The sequence below is a fragment of the Bufo bufo genome, chromosome 1 (assembly GCF_905171765.1).
Source record: "Bufo bufo chromosome 1, aBufBuf1.1, whole genome shotgun sequence".
Taxonomy (NCBI): domain Eukaryota; kingdom Metazoa; phylum Chordata; class Amphibia; order Anura; family Bufonidae; genus Bufo; species Bufo bufo.
Window position 1 is genome coordinate 665,026,612 of NC_053389.1, and position 14,378 is coordinate 665,040,989.

General features: G+C 43.7%; 1 protein-coding gene across 1 annotated transcript in view; it reads left to right on the top strand.

Annotated features, from left to right (window-relative positions):
• SPATA5L1 (spermatogenesis associated 5 like 1) overlaps positions 1 to 14,378 on the top strand; it is a 46,369-nt gene that overhangs the window by 15,764 nt on the left and 16,227 nt on the right. Inside the window, exons 2-4 of the mRNA XM_040414027.1 lie at positions 6,687 to 7,751; positions 10,207 to 10,392; positions 14,151 to 14,309. Coding sequence (XP_040269961.1) covers positions 6,687 to 7,751; positions 10,207 to 10,392; positions 14,151 to 14,309 — 1,410 coding nt within the window. The remainder of the gene's footprint in view (positions 1 to 6,686; positions 7,752 to 10,206; positions 10,393 to 14,150; positions 14,310 to 14,378) is intronic.

Sequence of the window (14,378 nt, forward strand, 5' to 3'; positions counted from 1 at the left end):
ATAGAACATATGACTTTTTCGTAAAAACGTGCGACTTTTTCGTAAAGATGTGCGACTTTTGTAAAGCTGCTTACTGACGGATAAACTGCTACCGTCAAACCACATTTATTACAGTCTGAAAGGACCGATCATAAATCTGACTTTAGCCATATGTGAAAGTGGAGTGAGCTGTCAGAGTAATGATAAATCTGGCCCATGGTCTTTATTCTATCTGTATTTGTACACCACTTATGGACAGATTGTAACCTGCCTGCTATATACCATTTCCCTTAGGTATCATTTGGGATAGATTTTTGTAACATTGCAACATATGGTTAATACTAGTGTTGAGCGAAGCGAGCTTCAGATGCTTCATCCGAAGTCGCTTCGTTCAAAACTTTTGAATAATACTGTACGGAGATTTTTGTCCGTACAGTATTAGAATGTATGGGCTCCGATGAGCCGAAGTTAATTATTTGCGAAGACGCATGAGACTTTGTTGAATAACTTCAGTAGTTGATTTCTAAAGTGTAAAACCACTTTAAAACTTGAAACCGGACTCTGCATCGGTTCTGAATAGTACCTTGGAACCAAAGCAGAGTTCGGTTTCAAGTTTTAAAGTGGTTCGTAGGCTACTTTCACACAGACGGATCCGCTGATCAGTCTGACTAAAAGCTTTTTAGATCTGAGTTTTCACTTCGTGAAAACTCAGATCCGACAGTATATTCTAACACAGAGGCATTCCCATAGTGATGGGGACGCTTCAAGTTAGAATATACTACGAACTGTGTACATGACTGCCCCCTGCTGCCTAGCAGCACCCGATCTCTTACAGGTGCCGCACCTGAGGGGTTAATTGTCCGTATCATAGCCCCCTGTAAGAGATCAGGTGCTGCCAGGCAGGAGGGGGCAGACCCCCTCCCTCCCCAGTTTTAAATTCATTGGTGGCCAGTGCAGCCCCCCCCCCTCCCTCCCCTGTATTTAACTCATCGGTGGCAGATGCGGCCCCCCTCCCTCCCCAGTATTATATTCATTGGTGGCCAGTGCAGCCTCCCCTCTCCCCACCCCCCTAATTAAAATCACCTTCCCCCATCATTGGTGGCCAGTGCGGCCTCCCCTCTTCCCCCTTCCCTAATTAAAATCACCCCCCCCCCCCCCATCATTGGTGGCAGCGGAGAGTTCCGATCGGAGTCCCAGTTTAATCGCTGGGGCTCCGATCGGTTACCATGGCAGCCAAGACGCTACTGCAGTCCTGGCTGCCATGGTTACTTAGCAATAGAAGCATTATACTTACCTGCGATGTCTGTGACCGGCCGGGCGCTCCTCCTACTGGTAAGTGAAAGGTCTGTGCGGCGAATTGCTTATAGCACAGACCTGTCACTTACCAGTAGGAGGAGCGCCCGGCTGGTCACAGACATCGCAGGTAAGTATAATGCTTCTATTGCTAAGTAACCATGGCAGCCAGGACTGCAGTAGCGTCTTGGCTGCCATGGTAGCTGATCGGAGCCCCAGCTATTAAACTGGGACTCCGTTCGGAACTCTCTGCTGCCACCAATGATGGGGGGGGGAGGTGATTTTAATTAGGGGGGGGGAGAGAGGGGAGGCCGCACTGGCCACCAATGATGGGGGAAGGTGATTTTAATTGGGGGGGGGGGGACGGACGGACGACCGCACTGGCCACCAATGAATATAATACTGGGGAGGGAGGGGGGCCGCACTGGCCACCAATGAGTTAAATACAGGGGAGGGGGGCCGCACTGGCCACCAATGAATTTAATACTGGGGAGGAAGGGGGTCTGCCCCCTCCTGCCTGGCAGCACCTGATCTCTTACAGGGGGCTATGATACGCACAATTAACCCCTCAGGTGCGGCACCTGTAAGAGACCCCCTTCCTCCCCAGTATTAAATTCATTGGTGGCCAGTGCGGCCCCCCTCCCCTGTATTTAACTCATTGGTGGCCAGTGCGGCCCCCCTCCCTCCCCAGTATTATATTCATTGGTGGCCAGTGTGGTCGTCCGTCCGTCCCCCCCCCCAATTAAAATCACCTTCCCCCATCATTGGTGGCCAGTGCGGCCTCCCCTCTCTCCCCCCCCCTAATTAAAATCACCTCCCCCCCCATCATTGGTGGCAGCAGAGAGTTCCGAACGGAGTCCCAGTTTAATAGCTGGGGCTCCGATCAGCTACCATGGCAGCCAAGACGCTACTGCAGTCCTGGCTGCCATGGTTACTTAGCAATAGAAGCATTATACTTACCTGCGATGTCTGTGACCAGCCGGGCGCTCCTCCTACTGGTAAGTGACAGGTCTGTGCTATAAGCAATTCGCCGCACAGACCTTTCACTTACCAGTAGGAGGAGCGCCCGGCCGGTCACAGACATCGCAGGTAAGTATAATGCTTCTATTGCTAAGTAACCATGGCAGCCAGGACTGCAGTAGCGTCTTGGCTGCCATGGTAACCGATCGGAGCCCCAGCGATTAAACTGGGACTCCGATCGGAACTCTCCGCTGCCACCAATGATGGGGGGGGGGGGTGATTTTAATTAGGGAAGGGGGAAGAGGGGAGGCCGCACTGGCCACCAATGATGGGGGAAGGTGATTTTAATTAGGGGGGTGGGGAGAGGGGAGGCTTCACTGGCCACCAATGAATATAGTACTGGGGAGGGAGGGGGGCCGCATCTGCCACCGATGAGTTAAATACAGGGGAGGGAGGGGGGGGGCTGCACTGGCCACCAATGAATTTAAAACTGGGGAGGGAGGGGGTCTGCCCCCTCCTGCCTGGCAGCACCTAATCTCTTACAGGGGGCTATGGGGTTAAATTGTGCGGATCACGGCCCCCTGTAAAAGATCGGGTGCTGCCAGGCAGCAGGGGGCAGTTATTACACAGTTCTCAGTATATTCTAACTTGAAGCGTCCCCATTCACTGATGGTTGCTACAAGATGTTAAAGGGATTCTGTCATGAGATTTGAGCCCTATAAGCTAAACATATGGCCAGGTCCGTACTAATAACATGAATCCTAAACTGCCCTTATTAAACCTGCTTGTGGCTCTATTAGCCCAAAAAACTGGTTTTTATAAGTTGTCACTCACCTAAGGTGCCCAAGGGGTTTTACGTTAACCCAGGGTGTCTGCCCGCACCCCTCGCCGTCTGGTGCCCAGCGCCGCCTTCCTCACCTCAGCCCCGCCTCCACAATCCTCCCGTCCCTCTGCCTGATCCGGCGCCTGCGCACTAGGCTCAGCCTGATGCGCCGCGGACTTCTGGCAGCGGCTTCGTTGAGCGAAACTACATTTCTATATAAATCTCTAAATTTATTGTTCTACATGTCTTTGATAAAAAAAAATGCAATAAGTGTATATTTATTGGTTTGGGTAAAGGTTATAGCGTTTACAAACTATGGTACAAAAATGTGAATTTCCGCATTTTGAAGCAGCTCTGACTTTCTGAGCACCTGTCATGTTTCCTGAGGTTCTACAATGCCCAGACAGTAGGAACACCCCACAAATGACCCCATTTAGGAAAGTAGACACCCTAAGGTATTCGCTGATGGGCATAGTGAGTTCATAGAAGTTTTCATCTTTTGTCACAAGTTAGCGGAAAATTATGTTTTGTTTTTTTTTTCCTTACAAAGTCTCATATTTCACTAACTTGTGACAAAAAATAAAAACTTCCATGAACTCACTATGCCCATCACAAAATACCTTGGGGTGTCTTCTTTCCAAAATGGGGTCACTTGTGGGGTATTTATACTGCCCTGGCATTTTAGGGGACCTAAAGCGTGAGAAGTAATTTGGAATCCAAATGCGTAAAAAATGCCCTGTGAAATCCTAAAGGTGCTCCTTAGAATTTTGGCCCATTTGGGCACCTAGGCTGCAAAAAAGTGTCACATGTGGTATCGCCGTACTCAAAAGAAGTAGGGCAATGTGTTTTGGGGTGTATTTTTACATATACCCATGCTGGGTGAGAGAAATATCTCTCTAAAAGTCAACTTTTCCCATTTTTTATACAAAGTTGTCATTTTAGAGAGATATTTCTCTCACCCAGCATGGGTATATGTAAAAAGACACCCCAAAACACATTGCCCAACTTCTCCTGAGTACGGCAATACCACATGTGTGACACTTTTTTGCAGCCTAGGTGCGCAAAGGGGCCCAAATCCCAACGAGTACCTTTTAGGAGGGCATTTTTAGGCATTTGGATTCCAGACTTCTTCTTTAGGGCCCCCCAGACGCTTTAGGGCCCCTCAAATGCCAGGGCAGTATAAATACCCCACATGTGACCCCATTTTGGAAAGAAGACACCCCAAGGTATTCTGTGAGGGGCATGGCGAGTTCATAGAAGTTAGTTTTTTTTTTGGCACAAGTTAGCGGAAATTGTTTTTTTTTTAGTTTTTTATCACAAAGTCTCCCTTTCCGCTAACTTGTGACAAAAAGTTCAATCTTTCATGGACTCCATATGCCCCTCAGCAAATACCTTGGTGTGTCTTCTTTCCGAAATATACTGCCCTGGCATTTTAGGGGCCCTAAAGCATGAGAAGAAGTCTGGAATATAAATGTCTAAAAAATTTTATGCATTTGGATTCCGTGAGGGGTATAGTGAGTTCATGTGAGATTTTATTTTTTGTAACAAGTTAGTGAAATATGAGACTTTGTAAGAAAAAACAAAAAAATCAATTTCCGCTAACTTGTGCCAAAAAAAAAAAAAAACTTCTATGAACTCGCCATGCCCCTCAAAAGTGATCTTTTTATAGCACCGCAGCGATTTTACGGTGTTTTTGCAGTGATCAGAAAAAAAAAAAATTTCTGTCACTGCGGTGGGGCGGACTGAACGCAAGTGTGCGCACAAGATCAGGCCTGATCGGGCGAACACTGCGTTTTTTGTAGAGCCTATAGAACATGTCCTATTCTTGTCCGCAATTGCGGACAAGAAAAGGCATTTTCTATATAGTTCTGGCAATGTGCGGATCCGCAAAATGCGGAATGCACATTGCCGGGGTCCGTGTTTTGCGGATCCGTGGTGTCCGTGTTTTGTGGATCCACGGATCCGCAAAACACATACGGACGTCTGAATGGAGCCTTACAGGGGGGTGATCAGGGAGTCTATATGGGGTGATCACCCCCCTGTCATTGATCACCCCCCTGTAAGGCTCCATTCAGACGTCCGTATGTGTTTTGCGGATCCGCAAAACACATACGGACGTCTGAATGGAGCCTTACAGGGGGGTGATCAATGACAGGGGGTGATCAGGGAGTCTATATGGGGTAATCAGGGGTTAATAAGTGACAGGGGGGGGTGTAGTGTAGTGGTGTTTGGTGCTACTTTACAGAGCTGCCTGTGTCCTCTGGTGGTCGATCCAAGCAAAAGGGACCACCAGAGGACCAGGTAGCAGGTATATTAGACGCTGTTATCAAAACAGCATCTAATATACCCTTCAGGGGTTAAAAAAATCGCATCTACAGCCTGCCAGCGAACGATCGCCGCTGGCAGGCTGCAGATCCACTCGTTTACCTTCGGTTCCTGTGAACGCGCGCGCCTGTGTGCGCGCGTTCACAGGAAATCTCGCCTCTCGCGAGTTGACGCGCCTTCGCGTCCAGGAGGAATAACAGGTCCGCCGCCAGGACGCAATCCTGCGTACGGCGGTCCTGAGCTGGTTAAGGCCTCTTTCAAAAGGGTGTTGTGTGTGAGGGCAGGACAAGATGCAAGTGCGTTGCTGGAAAATGCGCGATTTTTCTGCGAGAGTGCAAAGCGTTTTAATGTGTTTTGCATGCGGGTAAGAAAAATCGGCATGTTTGGTACCCAGACCTGAACCCGGACTTCTTCACAGAAGTTCAGGTTTGGGTTAGGTGTTGTGTAGATTTTATTATTTTCCCTTATAACATGGTTATAAGGGAAAATAATAGCATTCTTAATACAGAATGCTTAGTAAAATGTCCATTGAGGGGTTAAAAATAATAAACAAATTTAACTCACCCTATCCACTTGGTTGCGTAGTGGATCTCCTCTACTTTCTACTTTCTTCAGAACCTGGCTAAAGGACCTTGGATGACGTAAATTCCCCCAATGGACATTTTACTAAGCATTCTGTATTCAGAATGCTATTATTTTCCCTTATAACCATGTTATATGGGAAAATAATAAAGATCGGATCCCCATCCTGATCGTCTCCTAGCAACCATGCGTGAAAATCGCACTGCATGTGCACTTGGTTGCGAATGCTTGCGACTTTCACGCAGCCCCATTCACTTCTATGGGGCCTGCGTTGCGTGAAATACGCACAATATAGAGCATGCTGCGATTTTCACACAACGTACAAGTGATGCGTGAAAATCACCGCTCATGTGCACAGCCCCATTGAAGTGAATGGGTCCGGATTCAGTGCGGGTGCAATGCGTTCACCTCACGCATTGCACCTGCGCGGAATTCTCGCCCGTGTGAAAGGGGCCTAAATGTTTTACTCCAGATTTTAGCTGGAGGTTCCAGCAGGGGACTCTTTGTGATCAGTTTATTGTAAAAGGACCCTTGTAACAAGTAGAAATTGATTTCTAAAGCGGGGGGGGCCCCATTAATAATGGTGAGCGGAACTGAACAACATAGAGATGTGAATGGAGCCCTAGGAGATATTTTTCGGTCTTTATGCTTTGTGTGGTTTATAGAAAATGTTTGCTCTTTTGTTAGTAATTTCAGTGTTATTTTTTTTAATTTTATTTTATAGATGGACACGCTACTTAGGTTATTACCTCTAAATCATGAAGACCATGGAACCCAAAGATGTCGAATAGGGCCCAAAGCAATGTCTCATCTTGGACTTAAGATTGGATTTCCACTTCTAATATCTTTACCTAGTGGAAGCTGCTTGTGTACTGCTTGGCCGAGAAGAGATCTGTCTGATGGCTTCCTACAAGCTAACCTCATGTGTTCCACATCACCTAAACCTGCGATAGAATATAGGAACTCTGTTCCTCTAAATAACCTTAAAAGATTAAATTCTGTCAAGTTAAAAAGAGTGACTGTGAAAATAGTATTGAAAAATATGGAAGAACAATTGGCTGTATCTGGATCAGCTCTCCTTGACGTTGTCAGAGACTTATTAAGAAATTTGTATGTCTTACTCAAATATGTGGTGACTGTTACAGACATTTCAGGTGTGGCAAATGTGGAAATTTTAGACATGGACCCAGTAACAGATGGAGCAGGATTAATAACGGCCAAAACAAATGTGCATATTAAAGAGACAACCACACTAGAGTGGTGCAAGAACGTATTGGACAGTAACTCTCAATATCAGATGGCTGGAATGGATGATGTATGTGCATCACTAAAAGAGATTCTTAGTTTACCTTTCCTTTACCCAGATACCATAGCTAAATTAGGCCTTGCTTGTCCTAAAGGTCTGCTCTTAGTTGGGCCACCTGGAGTTGGTAAAACACTTCTGGTAAAAGCTGTTGCAAGACAAGTAGGTGCCTACCTTATTAGCCTGAGTGGGCCGGTAATTCATGGATCAAGACCTGGAGAAGCTGAGGAGAATTTGAGGAAAATTTTTGAAAGTGCCAGAGTTGTTTCTCGTGGTGGCCCTTGTATTCTCTTCATTGATGAGATTGATTCTTTGTGTCCTAAACGAGGGCACTCCGGTAATGCCCCTGAAAACCGAATTGTTGCCCAACTTTTGACACTCATGGATGGGATTCACAGTGACAACAAGATGGTTATTGTTGCTGCTACAAACCAGCCAGATGTTATAGACTCGGCACTCAGGCGGCCTGGCCGGTTTGATCGAGAGGTAACTATCTAAATATTAATCTGCTCATCTCCTCCCGCTCTATAACCTGCTACCTGCATTTCATGGTGATAGGTTCCCTTTAATTATCAAATCCTGACCATGAGAACGGGTTTATACAAATAAGCATTTTTTTTGTGCAACTTAGGTTCTAGCAATCAGCCTGTTTGACCAGATTGCAGGTCATGGCTTGACCTTGTGGACTAAAGGCGCAATTCTGTAAAAAAAGGAATTTGGCCTTGCTGCCGGTGGGTTACATATGGAGTTCTCTCCACTTATTGCGTCTAGATAGGCGCTTCAGTCCTATTATTATTACTACTTAAACACTGTATAAAATAATACCTAGACACAATGGACTGCCTCACACCATAATCATGTTTCAAATACCACAGTATGAAACTGTATCATCGTTCTGAGGATGGTAATACAGTTTAACTCAGGAGGGCACCTGTGGCCACTGGCCAGGTGCAAAAGTGCCTGATGCTCCCACATTAAAGGGGTTGTCGGGGTTCAGGGCTGAACCCGGATATAAGGAGTGGAGCATCAGAGCATTTCCTTGCTCTGATGCTCCTCTTGCCTGGAGCTGCATCCCGCAGGGCAAGGTCTGTTTATTGTGAGCCGGTGACGTAGCAAGCTTCACATCAATATGCTAGGCAGAGACTTCCGCCTAGCAGGGAGCCCAGTGACATCACTGGCACAAATGGTATTTAAAGGGAGTCTGTCACCACATTTGAGCATATTAGACTGATCAAATAGCGTTATATGTGCCACCCAGAACTTAAAAACGGTACCTTTGTTGTATCTAATGGAGTTTTCTTTCAGCCAAAAATGAACTTTTAAGATTCTGTAAATGCGTCCTCTCAAGTGCCCAGGAGGTGCTGCCTGGGGTTCAGACGATTGAGACGCCGCCCTGGGCACTTGAGAGGGCGCATTTACAGAATCTTAAAAGTTTATTTTTGGCTGAAAGAAAACTCCATTAGATACAACAAAGGTACCGTTTTTAAGTTCTGGGTGGCACATATAACGCAATTTGATCAGTCTAATATGCTCAAATGTGGTGACAGACTCCCTTTAATATCACATAGCACTATGCAATTTTTGCTGCACATTTTGATATACATGAAGCACATCATTATTGATTTCATATGATATGATAAGTACATAAGGCTCAGTTCACACTATGTTCAGCTCTGGGCTAACCGTTAAGGGTTTATGTTAAAATGCCTGAGAAAATGTTTTCTCTCCATTCACTTTAATGAGGCAAACTTTAACATTTACTTTAAAGAGTCCAAAGTTTAATCCTATCCAATTGACCTGTTTTCTGTTCATTTCCTTGTATTTTGGCAAACATGAACATGTTAGTCTACCATGTTGTTCTGTCCGTAAAAATAACCTGAAATGAATGAAAGCAGGTCAGTTGGAGTCCAAAGTTAATTTTAATGTGTCATTAAAATTAATGGTTCTGTGGTGCTTCCCACCCCCCACCCCCCAAACATGGATTCTTCACAGATAAAACATGGACAGATTTTTTTTCACTGACATTAAATGGACACGGAAAAGTGAATGAGGGCTTTGTGTTTGTTCAGTGATTGTGAGCCAGAAGTATGTGCGGATCAAAAACGCAGGACGGGAGCACTACTGGTTTTAGCTCACAATCACTGAAGTAAATCACTGACCAAACACTGAATTTAATGCACACAAATCTGCATGTAATATGGAACATGTGCATGTGGCCTAAGAAACGAGAAAAGGGACACATGAGGAAACCAAGCAGTTTTGCAAGTTTGTCATATGGAAGGGCTATTACTGGCCGAGGTAGCCAAATAGTTTTTTTTTACTATGTGCTGAGAACGATGGCGCCAGTCAAGAAAAATACTTGTAAAAGGCTTAATTCTTTCTAATTTACCTGTTTTTTATGCCTTGTGCAGGTCAGATACATCAGATGATCAGAATACTTCGGTTCACACATAACAGGATTTACTATGGTTGTGGTATGGCCATCTGCCTTGTTCCCATATTAGGATTTGTGTGAAGGAACAGTTTATGCAATTGTGTGATCTCACTTCTCATGATCAATGTTGGTCCATGTACTAAGACCCCCATTGATCTCACATTTACTATGGATTAATCTTCCAGACCTCAAATTAAAAATGAGTTTATTTCTTGGTAGTTATTTCCCCATTTATATATAACAGTGTATAAGAAATTAAACTACCCTTAGTGCCTCATATATCCATTCCTGTGTATGGATCCAGGGACTTAACGGACATGAGCCCTTGCTCATATTTCATATCATCTCGGGGCCCCCTTTCACCTTTATGAACTGACTAAATGTAGTTCTTGTAAGTAGAGACTAAAAGAAATGATAAAAGACACTAAAAATAGTGCTAGAAACCCTTATCAATATGTTGTCCATTCTCTGCTGTGTAATATAATGTGCCTGCTTTATTCAATCCAGATCATTATTGGGACTCCTACAGTAAGCCAGAGAAGAGCTATACTGGAAGTACTAACGTCAAACATCCCCGTACACAGGGACGTGGACATAGATGCTTTGGCTGATATGACAGTGGGTTATGTAGGAGCTGATCTTACAGCCCTTTGCAGAGATGCTACCATGCAAGTGGTGCTTCAAGCCCATGAGGTAAGCACATGAGTTCTATAAAGGGCAAGTTTAGTGTTAATACATAGGACCCATTACACTGGGCACCTGCATTGCTAATTTCACAAGGAACAACTTGACTAAGGAATTGACTATGTATATAGCCATGTCTGCCAGGACAAGATTTGTACATATAAGAGGGGGATGTATCAAAACTGGTGTAAAGGAAAACTGGTTTAGTTTCCCATAGCAACCAATCAGATTCTACCTTTTATCTTCCAAAGGAGCTCTGAAAAATGAAAGGTAAAATCTGATTGGTTGCTATGGGCACCCTAAGCCAGTTTTCCTTTACACCAGTTTTGATAAATCCTGCCCAAAATACTTCTGCATGCGAGTACATGAGGATTGGAGGATGGGACTGAGCATGTGTGACCACCAATCCTGGACACATTAAGTGGACATTCTGAGAGGAAATCAAAGAATACCTGAGGCCACCACAGCAAATGTGTAACAGCAATACGTAGACACAAGAGCATTACTTTTATATGGTTCCACTTGAAAAAATTTTGTGCTGGTCTGATCTAATAGAAAAAAAATGTAATTGTGGGACAACCCCTTTTATATTCATCAAATGTTGTAGCTAGAACATGATTTCACCAATTCAACTTGCAGTAATTACCTTACAAACTTAGTGACACAAAGGTGCTCTCTCTCTCTCTCTCTATATATATATATACAGTCATGTGAAAAAATTAGGACACCCTTTGAAAGCATGTGGTTTTTTGTAACATTTTTAATAAATGGTTATTTCATCTCCGTTTCAACAATACAGAGAGATTAAAGTAATCCAACTAAACAAAGAAAACTGAAGAAAAGTCTTTTCAAGATCTTCTGTAAATGTCATTCTACAAAAATGCCTATTCTAACTGAGGAAAAAGATAGGACACCCTCACATGTATTCCCTCTTAAATTGGCTCAGATCTCACACAGGTATATCACACCAGGTGCACATAATTAGTAGATCGTTACTCTGCATGTTGAATGAGGCTTGCCCTATTTAAACCTCAGACATTTAGTTTGGTGTGCTCCTGACTGTTGAAGTGAGAGTGAGCACCATGGTGAGAGCAAAAGAGCTGTCAGAGGACTTCAGAAAAAAGATTGTAGCAGCCTATGAGTCTGGGAAGGGATTTAAAAAGATCTCAAAAGATTTTGAAATCAGCCATTCCACTGTCCGGAAGATAGTCTACAAGTGGAGGGCTTTCAAAACAACTGCCAACATGCCCAGGACTGGTCGCCCCAGCAAGTTCACCCCAAGAGCAGACCGCAAGATGCTAAAAGAGGTATCCAAAAACCCTAAAGTGTCATCTCGAGAACTACAGCAGGCTCTGGCTACTGTTGATGTAGAAGTACATGCCTCTACAATCAGAAAGAGACTGTACAAGTTTAACTTGCATGGGAGGTGTGCAAGGAGGAAACCTTTGCTTTCCAAGAGAAACATCGAGGCCAGACTGACATTTGCCAGCGATAAAGTTGACAAAGACCAGGACTTCTGGAATAATGTTCTTTGGACAGATGAGTCCAAAATTGAATTATTTGGACACAACAGCAGAGGACATGTTTGGCGTAAACCAAACACAGCATTCCAAGAAAAGAACCTCATACCAACTGTGAAGCATGGAGGTGGAAGTGTCATGGTTTGGGGCTGCTTTGCTGCAGCAGGACCTGGTCAGCTCACCATCATAGAATCCACGATGAATTCTACTGTGTATCAGAAGGTGCTTGAAGAACATGTGAGACCATCAGTTAGAAAATTAAAGCGGAAGCGGAACTGGACCATGCAACATGACAATGACCCAAAACATACTAGTAAATCAACCAAAGATTGGCTGAAAAAGAAGAAATGGAGAGTCCTGGAATGGCCAAGTCAAAGTCCAGATTTGAATCCCATTGAGATGCTGTGGGGTGACTTGAAAAGGGCTGTACGTGCAAGAAACCCCTCAAACATCTCACAGCTGAAAAAGTTCTGCATTGAGGAGTGGGGTAAAATTTCCTCAGACCGATGTCGAAGACTGGTAGATGGCTACAAGAACCGTCTCACTGCAGTTATTTCAGCCAAAGGAGGTAACACTCGCTATTAGGGGCAAGGGTGTCCTATCTTTTTCCTCAGTTAGAATAGGCATTTTTGTAGAATGACATTTACAGAAGATCTTGAAAAGACTTTTCTTCAGTTTTCTTTGTTTAGTCGGATTACTTTAATCTCTCTGTATTGTTGAAACGGAGATGAAATAACCATTTATTAAAAATGTTACAAAAAAACCACATGCTTTCAAAGGGTGTCCTAATTTTTTCACAAGACTGTATATATATATATATATATACAGTGGCATGGAACAGTTTGGGCACCCCTGGTCAAAATTACTGTTACTGTGAACAGTAAAGCAAGTTGAAGTTGAAATGATCTCCAAAAGGCATACCGTTAAAGATGACACATTCCCTTTGTATTTTAAACAAAAACTATTTTTTATTTTCATGTTTGAAATTTTCAAAATAACAAAAAAAGAAGAGGGCCAAAGCAAAACTGTGGACACCCTGCATGTTAGTACTTAGTAGCACCCCCTTTGGCAAGTATTACAGCTTGTAAAGGCTTTTTGTAGCTAGCCAAGAGTCTTTAAATTCTTGTTTGAGGGATTTTCAGTTCTATGAGATTCCTGGGCAGTTTTGCAGGCACTGCTCTTTTGAGGTCCATCCACAGATTTTCAATGATGTTCAGATCAGGGGACTGTGAGGGCCATGGTAAAACCTTCAGCTTGCACCTTTTGAGATAGTCTATTGTAGGATTTTCAGGTGTTATCCATTTGTAGAAGCCATCCTCTTTTCAGCAACAGCATTTTTACAGTTTGTTATTTTTGCTTTCAGAATTTGCTGGAATTTCATTGAATCCATTCTTCCCTCTACCTGTGAAATGTTCCTCATGCCATTGACTGAACACAACTCCAAAGCTTGATCCACCCCCATGCTTAATGGTTGGAGAGGTGTTTTTTTTCATGAAATTATGTGCCCTTTTTTTCCAAACATACCTATGCTCACTGTGGCCAAAGAGTTCTATTTTAACCTTGTTTCCAAAATGCATCAGATTTATTTAGATGTTCTTTTGCAAACTTTTGATGCTAAATTTTGTGTTAAGGACACAGGAGAGGTTTACTTCTGATGACTCTTTCTTGAAGGCCATATTTGTACAGGTGTCACTTAACAGTGGAACAATGTACCACAACTCCCGAGTTCGCTAAATATTCTTGAAGGTCTTTTGCAGTCAAGCGCGGGTTCTGATTTGCATTTCTAGCATCCCTACGAGCAGCTGTCTCTAAAATTTTACTTGGTCTTCCAGACTTCTTGACCTCCACTGTTCCTGTTAACTGCAATTTCTTAATTACATTTCAAACTGAGGAAACAGCAAGCTGGAAACATTTCGTTATCTCATAGCCTTCTCCTGCTTTGTAGGATTATTGTGTTAGGCGGCTGCTTAGAAGAACCAATGGCTGCTGTTTTTTGGGACAAGGTTAGAGCAGTCTGGGTATTTATAAAACTTTCAAATTTGCATCACCTAACAGGCTATTTAAGGTCTGAGACCTCGGTCAAAGCTATCTAACAAAGTTATCTCAAATCCTTTTTACAATCTAAATTTGTACAAAACCAAAATACTACGCTGACGTTGCTTAAAAAGTTGAAAAGTGTGTTTCATCTTTAACTTTGTCTTTTGGGGATCATTTTAAAGCTGTGTTAATAATTCTGTTCCATTTCAGGACTGTCAAGTAAACCAAGTAAGAAGAGAACACTTTTATGAAGCTTTCAAAAAGATCCAACCTAGTTCTGCACGTAGTGCTGTTGGACAGGTGGAGTTTAAGCCAGTGTCTTGGGACCAAATTGGTGGCCTAGAAGATATTAAACTTTTATTAAAACAGGTACAAAAAATGTGTCTGGCTGTGTCCCTTCCTGTTCTGCATTTTGTTGAATCTATTACTCAAAAAAAG